Source organism: Anser cygnoides, chromosome 2 (assembly GCF_040182565.1).
Source record: "Anser cygnoides isolate HZ-2024a breed goose chromosome 2, Taihu_goose_T2T_genome, whole genome shotgun sequence".
Lineage (NCBI taxonomy): Eukaryota > Metazoa > Chordata > Aves > Anseriformes > Anatidae > Anser > Anser cygnoides.
The window spans coordinates 10465614-10484113 of record NC_089874.1 but is presented as its reverse complement, the minus strand read 5'-3'; the positions used below and the strand labels follow the sequence as shown (position 1 = coordinate 10484113).

The 18500-nt window shown below is 37.6% G+C and overlaps 1 protein-coding gene across 3 annotated transcripts in view; it reads left to right on the top strand.

Annotated features, from left to right (window-relative positions):
- The window catches only part of PTPRN2 (protein tyrosine phosphatase receptor type N2), a 646903-nt gene that overhangs the window by 152744 nt on the left and 475659 nt on the right, over window positions 1-18500 (top strand). For all 3 annotated transcript variants that reach the window (XM_066991452.1, XM_066991450.1, XM_066991449.1), the window contains exon 3: window positions 10202-10315. In XM_066991452.1, the coding sequence (XP_066847553.1) occupies window positions 10202-10315 (114 nt within the window). The remainder of the gene's footprint in view (window positions 1-10201; window positions 10316-18500) is intronic.

Sequence of the window (18500 nt, the reverse complement as noted above, 5' to 3'; positions counted from 1 at the left end):
GTCCTACTGCACATCTCCATTCCCATATTATTTCATCTGTCTGTGGCTTACTTAGAGATACAAAAGATCATCCTCTGTGCTGAAGGCAGAGTTTTGCACTGGCAAAGGCTTTTCACTGTAGGGCTTCTTCCATCGCATAGATAATCTCTTTTGCTTCTCTCAATGTCCTTTCCAAAATTTATCACTCATTTTAAAACTTGGAGACCAGAACTCTGTATTCCCATACTGACCTCATCAGTGCTGCATAGTGAATGACATCACCTCCTTATTCCAACTTATTGCTGTCATGTTCATCTGTCCACAAACCTTATGAATGTTTTTGTGCTGGAACTCTCTGACTGAACTCTGAGGTCTGAACCAAGCAAGGAGGACGGTGATTTTCTCATTCCTGTCACCTCTTGCTATTAGCAAAGCTGCTTCTGAAATAGCTTCTGGATGCAGCTTCCGATAGGTGGTCCTAGGTATGTAATATATTTAGCTGTTTTAAACATAGTTTGTTTGAAGACTGTCAGATTATTCATTCTGTCCAGTCAGTTCAGCAGAAGCAGTTAGCATTTCTCTGTCCAAGCTTGAGGTGAGGTTCCTGGCTGTCCCAGTACTTGTTTGTAGGCTTGCTTGGTGCTGTGGCTTCTATAGGCATGCTGATATTTCAAACTAAAGCAAGGTGTGGAGATTTCTGAGGTAGCTCCAAACAGTTTTAATCAGTCCACTGGGTGCATTCTGTGCAGTTACCCTACTTTTGAAGAGTTTCCCCTCCCCTTTGTAAAGGAATGCGTTTAGAATTTCTGCTGATGTGTTTAGGTGGGCATAACATAATTTTCCATAATTTTTGTAATACTTTGCAGCTAGGGAACAAGATGGAGATCTTTATTACTATAATTTCATGCATGTCTGAAGTCAATTACATTTAGGAACAAATTCAGTAGCTCAGATTACAAAAGTCATCTGCTGTCTCAATAAATATTGTTCTGCAAAGATCTAGGAAGCTTCAAGTTTGGTAAAGGTCAGAAAGGAAGTTTCACCTAACTAGTACATGTTGTCGGTAATGAATATGAATGGAATGGTCAGTAGTCATGTTTTCATGAGAATACTGTCTCCTGCAACCCCATAATAACTAATTCTTCAAATACGAGCTCTTGGCACTTAGCTCTTGGACTCCAGTTAAAACTTCCACTACTTTGTTTTTAATACCAAATGAAAATTAATGCAGAAATCCATTCTGCTGAACATGTTTTCTTGCAGAGTTATTTTTGCCTTGGGAATACAGATGCAAGAGCAGCTCTAGTCTGATCACACATTGAAGACATTGCCAGCACCAAAGTGGTTCTTGGCACCAACCGAAAATGTAATGGGGATCCTTGAAGTGACTGAAGTACATCTCAGTGATACTTGGAAAATTAGTGCGCATAAATAAGCATTAGTATATTTGCATGTCATTGCTTCCATAAATAAATCTTTAGTCCCTGCAGTAACCTCTGTTCCTAATTGCATATTCAGTAATAAAAAGAATTGTTCCTGTTTCATCGTTCCCCACTGCGCTGGCTCAATAGTAAACAGTCCAAGCAAAGGGAGCCACATTGCTCTTCCAGGAAGCTGTTGAACAGCTTCAAAATACTTTCTCCCTGCTTGAAACTTGTTCTGATTCAGTTTTGTCTTTTCACTCCATTTCTCCAAAGAAAGTCATAAATAATTAATCAACCAGGTTGCATAGACTTCTAGTCTTTTTCCCATAAAGAACCACAGAATCAGAGAACGGTTTGGGTTGGAAGGGACCTTAAAGCCGATCCAGTTCCAACCCCCTGCCGTGGGCAGGGACCCCTCCCAGCAGCCCAGGCTGCCCCCAGCCCCATCCAGCCTGGCCTTGGGCACTGCCAGGGATGGGGCAGCCACAGCTCCTCTGGGCAGCCTGGGCAAGGGCCTCACCACCCTCAATCAGATAGCTTAATGTTTAAGGACCTATGTGGCTATCTCCTTTCTTTCCATTTTCTCTATATCTATTCTGCAGTTTATCCATATTTTCACAGTAATGATCTGGTCAGAATTTAGTGCAGTATTCTCTCTGTACACTGGAAAAAGCTTTTTCTAGTTGGGGGGTGGTACATGGCTCAGATTTATCTCTAATGAGATAGCAATGTAACGTAAAAACTTCCATGTTAATCCTGCAGTCCAGAGACTAAATATGCTAAAGAGATAGCTTTATTGTAAGTCTGCTAATACTAGACTTATACTTGAATTTAGGGTATCTTTCCAGTTGGAGAAGGATTTATATGTTTGAGTCTTTCCTCTCTTTTCTCTTTAGTACCATTACTGTCAAAAAAAAAGAAGTTGCTATTCAGATAATTTGGATTGAAAGCTTTTTTTTTTTTTTTTTCTTAAAAACATCATAGTTAATACTGAGCATGAAGTTTTGCTTAGAAATTCCTCTTAATATATTACAATTAGAGCTTGGGTATTTTCTCAAAGGTTGCCTCAAATATGGATTGGTCTCTGATGAAAAGTAGATGCAGAAGGATTTGTGGCTTGGAGGCTGCAGAGATCACCTGGATGTTGAAAATGTCACAGAGCATGACAGTCAGAGCTTTGTCATGCTCTCTTATCCTAATCATGGGGACATAAACCACAGCTTTTATACCACATAGTTACCTAGACTGTGGAAAATTTGAGTTTGGATCTCTAAGAAATGCTAAGTTATTAACGCATTATTGCACTGGAACACTACCTCTAGCAGCAAAAAAAAAATAAGACTTGCTCTCTTTTCACCTCTGCTTTTTCCTTTTCTTGAACTCCCTCCTGCCCTTTCCTGCCCAGGAATGGCCATTGTTGCTCTGGTTGGGAGGCCGATGGAGGACCCATTAAGACTGAGGTTTGCTTCTGTGCTGTGAATCACAGAAAGTAGACGTTGAAATCTGGACGTCTCGTACTCTTGGCTGAATAATTTTTTTTTTTTTTTGGGGGGGGGGGGGAAGTAGGCAGCACTTATTTTCATAGCTAGACTGCTCTCTTCTTGCTTTGTTAAACTGTAGATAGCTTTGTCACAATCCTTTCCTTCCCTCTTTTTGCTGTACTCAACTGAGAGTAGGATTTTTTTTTAGTTACTTTCTCTACCGTTTACACGTTTTTGTTGTAACATCAAAAAATTCTCAAGGGAAAGTGTGCACTACATTTTGGGACCATGCAATCCACCACTTAAATTATAGGTTAGCACAGAAACACTTTGTGGAATGACATCTCCCTTCTGTTGAAGGTTACATCTTTTTCTGATGAAGGAAGAACAGAGTCCTCCAGAACTTGCTCTCCGAATTACTCCTGAAGACAAGGAGACTGCAGACCTCAGAGGAGCTTTCAGTTGTGCCTCAGGAGGATCTGGAGCTTTGCAAATCCCAGCCCTATCACAGCATTTGCACAAGAGTTAGCTAATACTGTTGTTATTGTGAAATTTTTGTCATTTAATACGAGCGCTTTCATAATCGCTAGCATGCCATCAAATTGTTTCCATAACCAGAAATATTCTGGATGTTCAGGTTTGGGGTTTCTTGGTTGAAAACCAGCCATGCAGTTTTATCCCTAAACGTCTGTGTCCAAAGAGGTGAAGAAAGGTGTTAAATCTTGTTAGAGCTCTTTCACAGGAGTGTTAAGTGATCTGGCTTTCAGCAGAATTTATAAGTTACCTTTGACTTTCAGGCAGCAGTTTATGTAGTTGCTGATGAGGAATGTATTCACTGGACTACTGCTAATATCCACTACATGGTGGTTTTTTGTTGGATAATTTTTTTCTCAAGTTTAGAACTCCTAACTACTATTTTCCATTTCTTGTGGTGTCTCTATTAAATCTAAAACATAAATCTACAAAAATATACTTTGTGTTTTATTTACAATTGAGGATTTACTTTTATTATGTACTGTATTATGCCCTACACGCTAGCAAAAGCAGAATACCACCACCTATTCTTTTAAAAACAATATGCGAGCATTTTGCTTACTGTCTTAATAATGTGTTAATTCTAGAAATAATTAGCCATAAGTGTATTTTTAGGTATTGTATTCCTTAATTTTAACTAGCTGACCTAAAAACTTCCACACACCTATCAACCGTTAGAATAGGGAAGGCTGAGGGTGGCTGTAACTTCACAGCTGTTTAATCCAGATGAAGTCAAATGCATCTGAAAGCAATAAATTTAGCAGGTGAATAGCGATTGCTCCCGGACTGATCCCTGAGCACGAGACTGCCCACTAGATGCCACTCTTACTGCTCCGAAATGGAAATAACCAAGGACTACTGAGGCTGCGCGCAGATAAGCAAAATAAAATGGTAAAAAGGTTTTAAAAGTTTAACAGGGGGGAGATTGCCTCCTATGAAGGCAGCATTCTCCATGGAGCGCTGCAGATTTGCAATGCAGTTAACCATGCTTGCAGGCAGCAGCTTTGCTGAACTGCTGCAGTGAGACTTGTAAGCATTTGCTGTTTGAAAGCATTGAAGTAATATTTTCAAAATATTACATGAGAAATGACACTGTGGAAGCCACTGCTGCTCTTTGTGATCTCTACCTCGCTTGTGAAGAGAATTTTAAAGTAGAGATCTAACGTATGAACAATTATTTTTTTTTTAATGGAATATTAAAAATATGTTGTTTGCTGAAGAGCTTATTTGTAAATGTTGAGTGTGGATTTGTGGGCTATGTCTTCTGAAATAAGCTTCCCAAAATGCAGCTTAGTGTGCTCTTCAAGGAATGGTATCTTTTTTTCTTTTTGCAAAAGGGTTTTAAAACAAACTCCTGACTGGACAGAAACAGCAGGGAGAGAAAAGTAAAATATTTCAACACTCTCCTTCATACTTCCTAGAACATTGAACATTAGTAACCATGAAGTCCAGTGTCATGGGACTTTTGAGATGTAGGTATTATGCTGCTCATTGGAATATGGTTTGTTCTTTCCAATCGGCAAATGGGGCTCTAACCTCGGGTTATAGGACACCAAGTATTGGCATTCTTATTAGTCCTGGACTACTCTTGGACCTTATAGCTCCGTAAACCCATAGCCAGGGGAAGGTGAGTGAAGTGAGAAGAAAGAATCCTTTTCTTCCAGAAGGTTTACTTGCTGAAGAGTGGTGCCTGCTGAAACTTGTGCAGAGACAGGGGAAGTCTTCCGATGATAACTTACATGAGCATAAATGAGACAGAGGTGGCAGCAGATGCAGTCTCATCTCCTGCTGGATCTGTGGGCTTGTTCACATTACAGTGCAGGAACAAAGCACAATGCCTACAATATGGGGCAAAACTTTTTAGACAAAGCTTTACTTCATAATTCTTCAACAATTGTCGGGTAATTAGGGTAAGGAAGCTGAAGCGTTAGTTGGCCTCTGTATGCAAATACTGCTGCTGTCTAGATTGCTTCTTCCTTCCCTGCTGCTACAGGAAACTTGGGCAGCAGCAAGACTGGATGCTCCAAATCAGCAGCTTGGAGGCTCCTCTGCAAAGGGCACTTGTCACCACCATGCAAAAATTTCAGTGCATGTAGATCTAAATAATTAATTACTGCAGAACACAATCTTTTAATTTCCATCTATTAAGCTTTCATCTGCCTGCAGAGAAACTCCAGTGCCTCTACCAGTCCTCATAGCTTTGCTCAGCAGCAAAATTCATTCAACAAGTACTCAGCCTTTTTTTTCTTTTCCTTTTTTTTTTTTTTTTCCTGATGTTTAAAACTGGGCCAAATCTTGTATACATCTTTGGATTCTCAGATTAGTCATATACCAAATATGGTTCCAGGATGGAATATGTTTCTGTAGCCACGGACAGCTTATTAGACTGTTTATTTTTTTTGTTTGTTTGTTTTTCTTTTGTAGTAACCACTACAAATGAATGAATCAGCTGCCCACAAATAACCTTGCCTTCGAGGCAAAGTTGGTCACTCTAATTGTCTAAAGACTTTTGACCACCTGCTCAGCATGATGTCTGCTTACCTTACCAACTGAACACGTTGACACGATAAATTTCTAAAAGCTGTGTTTTAAACTATAGTTTTTTATGGCTTCCTTTTACATAATTCAGTACCTAGACGTCAGTCATGAATGTAGTGTGGTGGTTCCTTCCTTAGTAGGTAGCATAAATATCCACTAATTCATGTAAATAATGTCCATGGTGTTGTCTCTAATAGAAGAGGTTCATTTGGGAGGTTCATTTGAGATATTTTTGGGCATCTGGGTTAGGTTAAATTTGTTTATTTTAATGTTAGCATCTAACTGTGTAATATGTCTTTGTGAAAATGTAAGCTTTTAAAAAGGAGCTCCTAAAAAATATGTTTGGATTATTTCTCAAATATTAAACAGAGTAACAAAGTAACTAAATACGTAAGGAAGTACATCACCATCTCCCTGGATATATTATTCCTGTGTTTTAGTCTCTTCTTTGGAAACAAATGTAGAAGATATGTAAAAGTCAACATTACAATGCTGCCAGCGCAGATGTTCCCAGATCTAAGTATAACTTACATGGTATTACTATGGAAATTTCAGATACTACTTTTTGCTAACTGTTAGCAAATGATAGCACTTTAATAGCAACCATATGTGTATATTGATCGGTTGTCTCAACCTTCCCTCATTCTGGGCATGTGTAAAGAGCAGATGTCTCTCGCATATTACTTTCTTTCTTGGAATACAATTTTAATCAAAGTTCAGTGCGAACACACTCTTAATGGCTGTAGGCCTACAGTGCTTTTCCTTGGATGGTGGTTATTAAAGCATCAGTCATGCTTTGAACTTCCTCCACCGTATGATATCTTCTGTAAAATCTGGAAGCTTTTCCAGTTTCCTTTTTTTTTTTTTTTTTTTTTTTTTCTTAATGATAACTGGGCAGTTCACTGGGCTATGCTCATTGGAGGTGTTTTAATTTCCATTGAAACAGGCACACTGCGGGCTTCTGGGGTCCCATCCACTGCAGTGGCCCCGCACCGCCCTGCTCTGGAGGTGAGGGCTGCTAGTCTGGAAGGGTGCACCACGTAGTCACTCCCTGTAAAGACTGTAGTATTTTTATATAGGTTGTGGCAGAGTAAGCTGGGTGGCCTTCTGTGTCCTGGGGTGCATCAAGCACAGCATGACTAGCCGGTCAAGGGAAGGGATTGTCTCACTCTGCTCGGTGCTGCTGTGGCTTCACTTCAAGTACTATGTGCAGTTTTGGGCACCACAGTATAAGAAGGACATAAAACTATTAGGGAGTGTCCAGAGGAGGGCTATGAAGTTGGAGGAGGGTCTAGAGGGGAAGATGTATGAGGAGCAGCTTTGTTCAGCCCAGAGCAGAGCAGGCCGAGGGGAGGCCTCATGGCGGCCTGCAGCTCCCTCACGAGGGGAGCGGAGGGGCAGGCGCTGAGCTCTGCTCTCTGGGGACAGCGACAGGACCCGAGGGAACGGCATGGAGCTGGGACAGGGGAGGGTCAGGCTGGGGGTTAGGGAAAGGTTCTGCACCCAGAGGTGGTCGGGCACTGGGACAGGCTCCCCAGGGCAGTGGTCACAGCACAGAGCCTGCTGGAGTTCAAGGAGCATTTGGACAGTGCTCTCAGATATAGGGGCTGAGTTTTGGTTGCCCTGTGTGGAGCAAGGAGTTAGACTTGATGATCCTTGAGGGTCCCCTCCAACCTGGGATATTCCGTGATTCTATTAAAACAAGCTTTGTGCTGTTGTGCTGGACCAAAGCCATTTATGACTTTGGGCCACATCTGCCAAATAGTGTTCTTCGAAAGAAAGAAGGGGGAACTTTTTTTTTTTTTGGTAAAATGGCTGTCACCTTTTTTTTTTTTTTTTTTTCCTCTGCGATCTATGTAACTTTAAGGAGCTTTAATGGAGAGGTACCCTGAAAATTGAACGTTCAACCTCAAATTAATCATTTAGGCTTTAAATCTTGCCACAGAAACCTTGCAATCAAATAAAAATCAAACAGAACAATCTAGGAAGATTCCTGTTTATTTATTTTTATTTTTACTGCACTGAACTATGAAATCCACTATTTGCACAACTCCAGTCCAGCTGTAATCCACTGTATTCCCACTGTAAAGAACCTCCTATTTTACCAATGGTATTTACCAACTGCTCCATGGGGCATATTTCTCTTCCTCAACTCTCCTGGAACTGCGTTTAGCAAGAGCTGAGCATTATTTGGTGTGGCAGCTCTTCAAAGCTCGTTGTGCCCATATTTCAAATACAAAAGCCAAAATAATTTGCAGTTTCTTCCTAAGAAGCCCTAGTGTGTTTGGGTTGCCCAGGCTCATATGATAATTTTTAATTTTAGAATTTAAATAGTTTTTGTTGTATTCAACAGCAGCGGGCTAAAGGTTTCTGAAAACTGGTTTTTGGCCTCTTTTAGATTTTGTGGATGAATTAGCTTTTGTATCCATTAAAATGTCTTTAAATGACACTAATATGAACATTTTTAGTCTATGTTTAAGAATGAATGCTTCTCTGGACTGAAAAATAAATTTGTAATTATGTTTATATTATTTTTTAAAAAATCAAATAATAAAAAAGTGTTTATTGTCCTAATTGTTTATATCCAGTAATGGTGGTATTTCAAAACAGCGCTGGCTATTTCAAATCCTGGTTCTTTAAGAACAATCCTGTCCTTAAAGGTTCTTTAAGAACAATCCTGTCCTTAAACACTGAAATGTTCTGTTCCTTTCTGAATCAAGACTTTATTTATTCCCATTATCCACCCACTTACGAGTGACTGATATTTATATACTTTGCTCATTTCCAACTGCAACAGGTTCTCAAGCCGAGGTGAATATTCCACCCATAATATTTTAATCTGCTGTTATGCTGCTTTATACATCATATGGCAGAAAAATAAACCAGATCTGTACATGTGGTTTCTAAACCTAGTTTCCCATTAAAAAAATAGACTGAGAAGTAAATTTTTAATTTGGATTAACTTAATTTAGCTGTTGTAACTGGCTGGAGGATTGGAAAGGTGAAGAAAGCAGAAGTTGGCTAATTTCAATGGGGTATTTGTATTTAACAGTGAAGGCTAATAATGCCTATTTTTTTTCTGCATCCTGGATTGGTTTATTTTCTTTTATGCCATTATTTGTGTTTAGTGAACAGCTGTGTCTGTAGTTTCCATTTGTAGTCTTTTAGCTCTGTGAAGTAGCAGAGAAAGTAATGGACATTTGCAAATTAATACTTACCGTTATTTTCTGCTAATCTGATGTAGCTCTCCTCTTTGAGCATAGATGTAATATCAGAGCAGAAGTAATTACTGTGTTAAAACTAGTACTGCAGCAGAATATTTTGCTAATTAAACCTGTTGCATTTAAATTGCTTCCTTTGGATCACTGTATGGAACTGAACTGTTTTGAACAATAAATGAACCCACTTTCTTTCTCAGAGGCCTAGGATTGCAGATGGTCAGATTGCATGTGAAGCACCTAGGCTCTGAATTAGTCTTTTGTGTGAAAGAGAGAAAGGTAATTTGAATGTTTGAACTCTCTGTTCCTCCTACACATACACAGGAAGCTTGTCTCAAAATGAACAATTCTCTAAATAAAGACTAATAAGAAGCTAAATTAATTAGAAGGTGTGATTTGAAAAGACATTGATGAGAAGAGTCTGTCATTTTAGACAAATGGAACGGAGCTAAATAAATTAGGCCACATTAATATCTCATTGTTCTGTGAGCAGCTTTCTTTTATTGCATTCATTAGAGGGTACTTCTTGAAATGAGCCTTTGCTAGCCATTATGGATTCAGTTCTCATTTACCAATGCCTAACACACAGCTCCTGCATTAAAAATGTTTCAGCAAATCCTCATAGTTTCTGCAAATTAATATTTATATTTCTGGATGCTGCGCTTTTCATCTGCAACATAGTAGGCTCTGAACACCAATTTTTTCCTACTGAATTGGCAGTAAAGAAGTCTTACATCAAAAGATTTGGGAGGCAGAAGTCTGAAATAACTTTATAAAATAAACTGCACTCATAACTTATACAGTAGACTCTTCCCCCAAATAATATTCTTTCCAGTATTTATTTATTTTGATAGAAAATACCCTGCCTCATGACTTCAGTAGTCCTTTGATAACTTTTTAAAGTGTCTTTTAAAAGGTCCCTTGAGTATATAATTAGGATACATTGGAAATGCGCATCTCATCACACATTTCTTACTCTCAGAAAATGAAATGTATGTTTTTCCTTTTCTTTTTCTCTCTCCTGCAGATGGAATATTTGGGAGATGTCAGCGAGTGCCAGTAATAGACATATACAAATACGACATTTCACCCCCTGTTCTTCAGCGCCTAAGGATCATCCTGGAGAAGCTCTCACACAGAGGTATAGTGAAAAACCAGGACTGAGAGTTAGTCGCACTGAGGGTGACAATTATTTTGTGCTCCCTCTGTGGGGTTGTCTTCAGAAGCTGTCGAGCGCAGTGTGTTCCAGGCCCGGTGGTGCAGACTTTATGAAAGTAAAAAGCCTTCTGACTCACTGAATCTGCAACGAGGGCTTGGCAAAGCAATTTCAGGAGAGGTGCTTCCTCCTTGCACAGTGCGTACCTGTGACTGACACTCTGTATACAATAAAATGTTGGCATCCATGAATGCCGGTGTCATATAAATAAATCAGCAGGAAGGAAAAAATAATTTGCTATGTATATTTGTGCACCACAGCATATTTCAGGGTGCATGTGTAGAAAACACAAAAGTTCTAGTTAGCTAGAAAAAGTTATTAACTTTCTGATGAATTCAGATGAGTCCAGCTTCTCTGATTTCACTACAAGCTGCATTTACTGTGTTCCTTTTAATTTTTGTCCAGCTTTCTGAGGTTTATCTCTTTGCTCTTTCCAAAGATGAAAAGGATGTTCTAGCCTCTGAATGGCATTAACTTGAACTAACAAATCAAAACTTGGATAAAGTGAAAGATGATAAGGTCAACAAACATTTTAGGTACTAATACATGTGATATACCTCTGTTGGAGACAGCTGCAGAATCATGAAATCATTGTAATCTAAATTATTCCTAAAGCATTGTTGGAATGGTTAATTTTGCACTTGTATCATCTGTGTGGGTGTTTGTTCCTAAACAGATTCCAGTTACGATTGCATTTACAAACTAGTCATATTGTATTAATATACTATACTGCAAGTGTGATTACGAGAAAAAATGGATTTCTCAGAAGTTCATGACTATACTTGGGATTGGACTTCCAGGCTGGAAAACACTGGTCTAGGTGATTCAAAAATTTTCCAGGGATTTATTTCCTGTCCAGTGGCCCATGCAAATGAAGCAAACTCTTGATGAAACTTGATTGTAGTATCTCCTGGCTCATTAACAGTTATATGTGTATAGTACTTGAGGCATTTAGATATCTATTTGTCTAAAGGCTGACTTAAGCAAGCAAATTTATGAAAATACTATTTTGTCGGGGCAATATAGTATGGCTGGAAAATCTCTCTGAGTCTGAACATGGTGAAGAAGGGATTACAAACTTATCTCAGACAGCTAAACCGATGTCAGCACTCATTTATGTTGCCTGAATATTGTTGATGAATCACATGTAAAGCTTCCTCCACAGGGATGTCAGAGATGAGGAAAAACCTACAGGACCCCCACACCCTTCTTGAGGGCATATATAAGCCAATGGGATACCCCAGGCCATTTCAAATAATGCTCACCTGCCTCCATCTCCTTGCCTACCATAAGATTTTGGACAGTTCAACTGAACTGAGGTGGCCCCTGCTACTTTGTGCTTCTCTGATTAATAAAACCAGTTTAAGGAAATTTGGTGTTGAAATTTGGACTTGTCTCATATACATATATATATATATATATTTAATAGAAAGAGGATGACAACGAACACAGATTGAAACTGTGGTAGAGAATGAAAGCAGTTTTGCTTTTATCTTTCCTCATTCATGCCATTTAGAGGTGCATACACAAACACATATATGCTTTGAACTGATATAAAACTTTTTCAGGCTGTTTTTGTGGCCTGTGGGTATCCTAATTATGAGAATCTTAAATATATCTGTAAAAGATAGTAGAATGTCCTTGTCCAAAGTGATTGACATGATAAAATCACATTTTTTTTTTTTAATTCACAGTATCCTTGGCAAATTCTGAAGTGTTTAGTAAGGGCAGAAATACGGAAGGAGCAGAATCAATACAGGCTATCACATTAATGGATTACTGACATCAGGTTGCTCAGGGAAGACTCTGCTGTTTGCTGGTACTATCAGATGTAATACATCTAGCCCTTAGGACATATACGCTGGCTGTGATGGTCACTTGCACAGTTAATGGTGTTCCCCTGCAAATAGTGTGCAAAACATCATGACCATTTCTGCAGTATAGATGAGCAAGATGTCAAACCCATTTCAGTGTTTCAGCTAGCCTCCAGGAAGGGCTTCATTTTTTTTCAGAAGTCTTATTTTCTTTATCAATGTAATACCCAGCTCTTCTTGTCCTTTCTGAAAGAGTGCTGCCTAGCGCCACTTAGTGATGCCCAGCTTCCCTGGAAGAGATAATAACAGCATCCGTTCTCTCCTTTTTGTGAAGAGTGGGACACATTTCTTTTGGAAGGCTATATTGTAGGTCCCAAGACAAGTAAAACTTTTAACAATGCCTGTATCAAACATTTTCTGGCTTTATTAGTCATATTTACAGTTAAGGACCAGATACTTTGGAGATGACTAAGTGGTTTTCTAGCTTTAAAATTTTATGTTTCTTTTTAATATGCCTTCCATTTTGTTTTGTTTGGTTTGTTGTTTCCTTCATAATGACTTCTTGCAACATTACTCTCTCTTTTTCTTTTTCTTTTTTTTTTTTTTTTCCTAGCAATGGTTTGCTGGCATCCATTTCCATAGAGTTAAAAAAAATCAATTGAAAATCTCATAGAATTTACATCCTCATATTTTCCTATTTGCACATCACTTCTAAATGTTTCCCATATTTGGATCAAAGTCCAAATAGAAGGTTGTGTGGCCAGGTGCTATAAACAAAAGACAACATGACAGGAATAGCAAATACTGTTTGTGATTCTGCCAGCTCAGAATGTTTACTACAATAAGGAACCATATGACAGAAATTTAGATGAGTGACACACTTGATGATAATCTCTTTAATAAAGGACTTTGACTAAGATTGAATTCAGGTTTCATAATGATATAGTTTTTATGTCTTCATTACACATTGAGTATATCTGTGTCTAAACTATCTACTAGTAGATTGATGATAGAAATTAATTCCTTGGAATATAATCCGTGGAATATTCCTGTGAAGGAATTGTCTGTTAGCATTCAAATATCCTTGTTCACAGCATTTTCATTCATACTGTCCTTGATTCTGTCAATTTTTTCAAAATACCCCTCAAGAATAAGAGTTTCTAAAGACACCATTTTTATAAATGTGAGTATCTGTATGGGAAAAGCCCTTCTCACAGTTGCTGAAACATCACGATGAATCACTTTTTGCAATCGGGGGTGCTATAGTTTATAATTTATGAGGAGCTGAAACATTTCTCATTGTCTGATAAGCAGAACAATCAAAAGAATGCTGTTTAGATAGGACTAAAACATTAGAAAAGGGAATCGAAAGAATTACCAGCACAGAGGTGTGATTGAGTAGTGCCTGAAGGAACTGGAAATACTTATCCCTGTGGTTGGTCTTCTGCATCCTTCTTGTCCAATCTGGGAAATGATACTGCTTGGAATATGCCTGGATTGATAAATCATCCATATACTTTCCTGCTTGAGTTTAAATATACAACATATCTTTTTACTGAAATGGATTAAATATATTATAAAATGTTTTGTGTTCCTTTTGTCCCAACAATGCTACATGAAGGCAAAGTGATCAAATTACTAAGATTCTTAGCAAGATTGTGGAAACATTTCATTTCATACTAATGGTTGATCTATAGGGCTAGAAGTAATGGAATGTGAGATAGGAGGTCTAATCATGGTACATTATAACTCAAGTGTCAGTGCATAAATAGTACTTGAAATCTCAGCAAAAGCAATAATAAAAGAGGATATTAGTATTGCTCAGCTTGCTTATTCCAAGAGGGAATTACATTTGTTTCACAGAATGGTTTCTAACCAGTGATTCAGGAGACTAGCTAATAACATGGGACTAACTATGTGAAAGCGCAACTGCCACAGCAATAGGCATTGCTAGAATAAAGAGTTCAGAGATGGAGCCTGGAAGACAAACTTCCTTAAAGACACCAGAGCTCAGGGTCAGGTATTTGCTCAGGGGCATGAGAAGTGTCTATCTTAGGATTCTGCCTCTGGGAGTGGCCCCTGTGCCTGTTTAGGGGAAGAATGGAAGGCAAGTTCAAGCGTACAGAAGCATTTCACATGATAAACCCTCTCAGTACTATACGCTTGCTGGCATTAGGTTCTTCTGAGCCAGAAGTCTTATTTTTGTGTTGTTTGTGTGTCCTGTGGACACTGTTTCTAGCACAGTTCTACAGGACACTGTCTATTAGAAACAAAACATGTTACACTAAAAATCAGTCGTTCAGCTTGTGTCTTCTGTTTTACTTAGATTTTAATTAAATTTAGAATCTATGATTCTAAATTACCAGAATCTATGATTCTAAATTACCAATGTTATGCCTTTACTGCAGGAGCCATGTAAGCATGACTATTTGAAAAAACAATCACATTAATGCTTTCGTTTTGCTTGTCTAAGCTGGAGCCATTACTAAATGTTCCCGACTATGCTTGTCACTACCTACTTTTTTGCTTTAACACCTTGTACACAACTTTACTTTCAAAGAAAGCAATTTCTTTTACACTACTTGGAAGTGAGTCCTGCTTGAGGTATTTGACTATCAACAGTGCTAATACAAGAACCAAAAAGAGTAAGATACACTTTTAAATTCATTCATTGTCAGCAAGATACTCTTGAGAAGCTCTTGGGCTGTGGAAGTAGACAACAGATTTACAGAACATTGAAAAAAATACCACTTTTTTCCTCTTGTCTTCTTTGCAACCCAGGAAGCTCTTGATGGGGAGTAAAAAGTATTTGTGCTAAGTTTTTTAGACAGTTAAATGTAAGGTAATTAATATAACTTTGCTAGAAGTAATTTTATACTCTTATAGCAAATTCATTTTGAAAACTGAAATGATGTATGATCAGTTAACTTGAAAATTGCAATGAATGTAGCTTGTCATATGAAGCTTGTGAATTACAAAATGGTTGCTAAATATTTCAGTCGGGACTATTTTTCAGGGAAAATTAGAAAAAAAGTATCATTTGTTACTGCAACAAAGGTGATGGACTTGAAAGTGAACTTTTTTATGTTCAGTTTTGAAATAAACTTAAAAGGTATAATGCAATTTTTGCACATATTTGCAAGGCAATTACCATGTCATTATGGAGGTATATAGAAAGCTGAATGAGGTAGGAGAAAGCAGGTTTTTCTTTAGATTCAAATATTGACGTAAAGGAGTGCAAACTCTTCTGTTGGCCTTAGGGGAAAAGAAGAAGCTTTACTTGAATAGATCAGTGTGTTTACATGAAATTTTCTGGGCATCAGCTTGCTCCAGACATCAGTGTACTTAGCAAATTCTTTTCCTGTATGGTTGCTGAAACCAGGAGTTGAAGCATAAACCCCCATGACATGCTACACTGGAGGAACGGTTCTGGGACTGGATGTATTTACCTTCTCCTGGTATCGCTGTCACACTGCCTTAACTTTTTGGCTCAGTGGACAATAACACTGAAAAAGTTGCAAAGAATTCCTGCCTTTAAGTGCTAAAGCACCACTGATATTTTTTAGGTCTTCAAAAGCGTAAGTAGAACTTCCAAAAATTTAGAATGAGTTTCTGCAAAAGCAGAAAGGTTTTTTTTTTTTTGATAAAGCAGCAAAAAGTAGACATTTTGAAAACCCTTTGTGAATGCCTGGTTTAGTTCATGTGTTTTGTGTAGCACAGAACTGAAAATGCAGGCAACTTCCATTTGGTTTCCTGTATAGCTGCTCTGCTCACCTGACATAATCTGAAATGGCATTGACTTGCTCTTTACCATATAACACATTTGTGAAATACGTTATTCTCAGGAAATTGGTCTTTATGAAGAATGTGTTGGCATTACAGAAATTGATTATATGAGCAAAACAGATCCTATGTATTCCGGCAAAGATATTAGAAAGTACAGACGAAAACTTTGTATATACATAAATTTAATTTACAACATATACAACATTTACATATATATAAATTTAATATACAACGTTTTTTGATTTTGCATTGTTTGAATATTCCTCTTTGGAAGATATGTATGTCATATCTATAGCATTATATATTATTTTTTGTTTAAAATTATGATCAATCAGAGCTTTGACTTGTGTTTTTGATAAAATAATACATTAATATGTTTTATAGAAAGGAGAAAAGGTCTGCATGTCTCCTTTGTGTCATGTTTCTGTCAACCAGCAGTGGCAATTGCTGACTGGGATCAGAATATATCAAATTCTTTGTGGCCCAGATAACTTTACAGCTCTTCTTCTGAAGGAAACATAGAAATTAGTGATAATATAATGCAAATATCAAAGACTGTCGATCAGTTCCTGTCTTGCCTCCTTTGTTTTGAAGATCTCTGCAGCACCTCTTGCATTTTCACCTCTGAATTAATGCTTGGTCTTTTCCATGAAGCTCTCTGTATTGCCTCTTATACAGTTTATTCTATTTCTGATCTTTGAAATTTGGAATCCATCTGTGTTTCCTCCTTCTGTGGAAGAAACTAAAGATGTCTTTTCTTGTTCCTGCCAGAATTCACTGGGCAAGCTCAACAGGCTTCTTTTGGATGGCCTTGTTCTCAACAGTGGACTGAACAACAGCTCAATAGCAGAAAGTCTTTGTATTCGGGTTATTCATTAACATGCTGCCCTGTTAATGATGTCACATGTGACTCTGAACTTCATTCTTACTCTCTTAGATCATTCTTTAAAAAAAATAATACCTTCCAGAGGACCTATGCATGCACTGGGCTTGAAGGTACATGATGTTTTAAAAACACCCTTAGAAACACAGTAATCAAATTGCAGTTCTTATCAGTTGTTCCCACACTTGGAATGTCAGCTAATACCAATTGAAGCATGAGATTACTTCTTTAGGTGCTTTATTCTCTAATAATACCACTTTTGGAAATTGTGAATAACAATCTAGCATATCCAAACTAATTATGTGATTTTGGACTGTTCATCTATAATTCTATACAGCACATTTACACATTCAATGTAAGACTGATTTTTATCATTGCACCACTACTGGTGATTTCTTCCTTGCTTTATATGTTTAATATTAAGGAATTTGTTTTCCTCATCTATTTCTAAATTCACAGCATTTCTTTTTTATCTACAGCTTTCATCCCTATCTACATGGCCTCACGTTCTTTTGTTATCAACTCTTAATGACACCCAGTGTTTGACATTTTTAGCTTTAAAATATGTTCTGAATTCTGAAACATTTAGGCTTACCTTTTCAAAATTGTTTTACTTTTTAAACTTACTCATACAAAACTTCAGTAGGTAGATCTTGTTCCCCGTGTTACACCATAGTATGATTTAAACTTTGGCTTGCTTTAGTCATCAGTACAAATTCCCACAAAAGATTTTTTTTCACTTTGCTATACAGAATGCATATATATATATATATATACTTTTTTTCACTTCAGATATTTTTATTCGTTATCTTATGGCTTTTGCAGAATGCTTCTAACAAATGTAGCAGTTTCCTGCAAAGACTGGGTGATATTAAGTCTCCTTTTTTAATCTACTTCTGTTATCTTTCATGCCGATTCTTAGCACATACTTACTGTATTTCACACATTTCTCCTGTTTTGTTTTGCCTGTACATATGTGTATGGTCCTGGTTATACAGTGCAGCTCACAATAATGAAGTCATACTTTCTCTCCAACACTTGTCCATTGCTCAGTTTCTCTTTTGAAGCCTTGCACAGTCTTAAAATTGTGTAACAGACTTTCACCCCATTTTGAGTCTTTGATTCCTTTTGCTGTCTGCTGTCTGGTTTCTAATTAAGCATTGCACAGACCCGCATTGCATGCTTAACTAAACTCTCTTCAGTCATTTAGGAATTCTTTGAATATTCTTCCTCTGGTTGACTTGCCATATTTCAAACATACAGTTATAAAACTACTTCCGTGCCCTGGTTTTGGTTTTGTTGTTGGGTATTTTATTTATTTATTTATTTATTTTTAATGCCCTATTTTTCACATTCCTTTAGCATGGTTAGATAATAGATTTATTTTCCCTACAGGTTTCCTAACAATGATGAAACTCTTACTCACAATATGGGGGTGTTGACTCCTTAATGTTTTAGAAACTTACCTTTTGTTCCTTTTAGCTTCTATATCTCCACTTGCTTTGGTGAAGAAGTCAAATTCCTGCCTGAACAGCTGCTAACTGTTTGATCCTAGAAAGCTGTGTTGAGTCTTTAAATGCTCCTTCATATTCACTACTTTTTTATTTTGTTAAAAAAATTTCTGTCA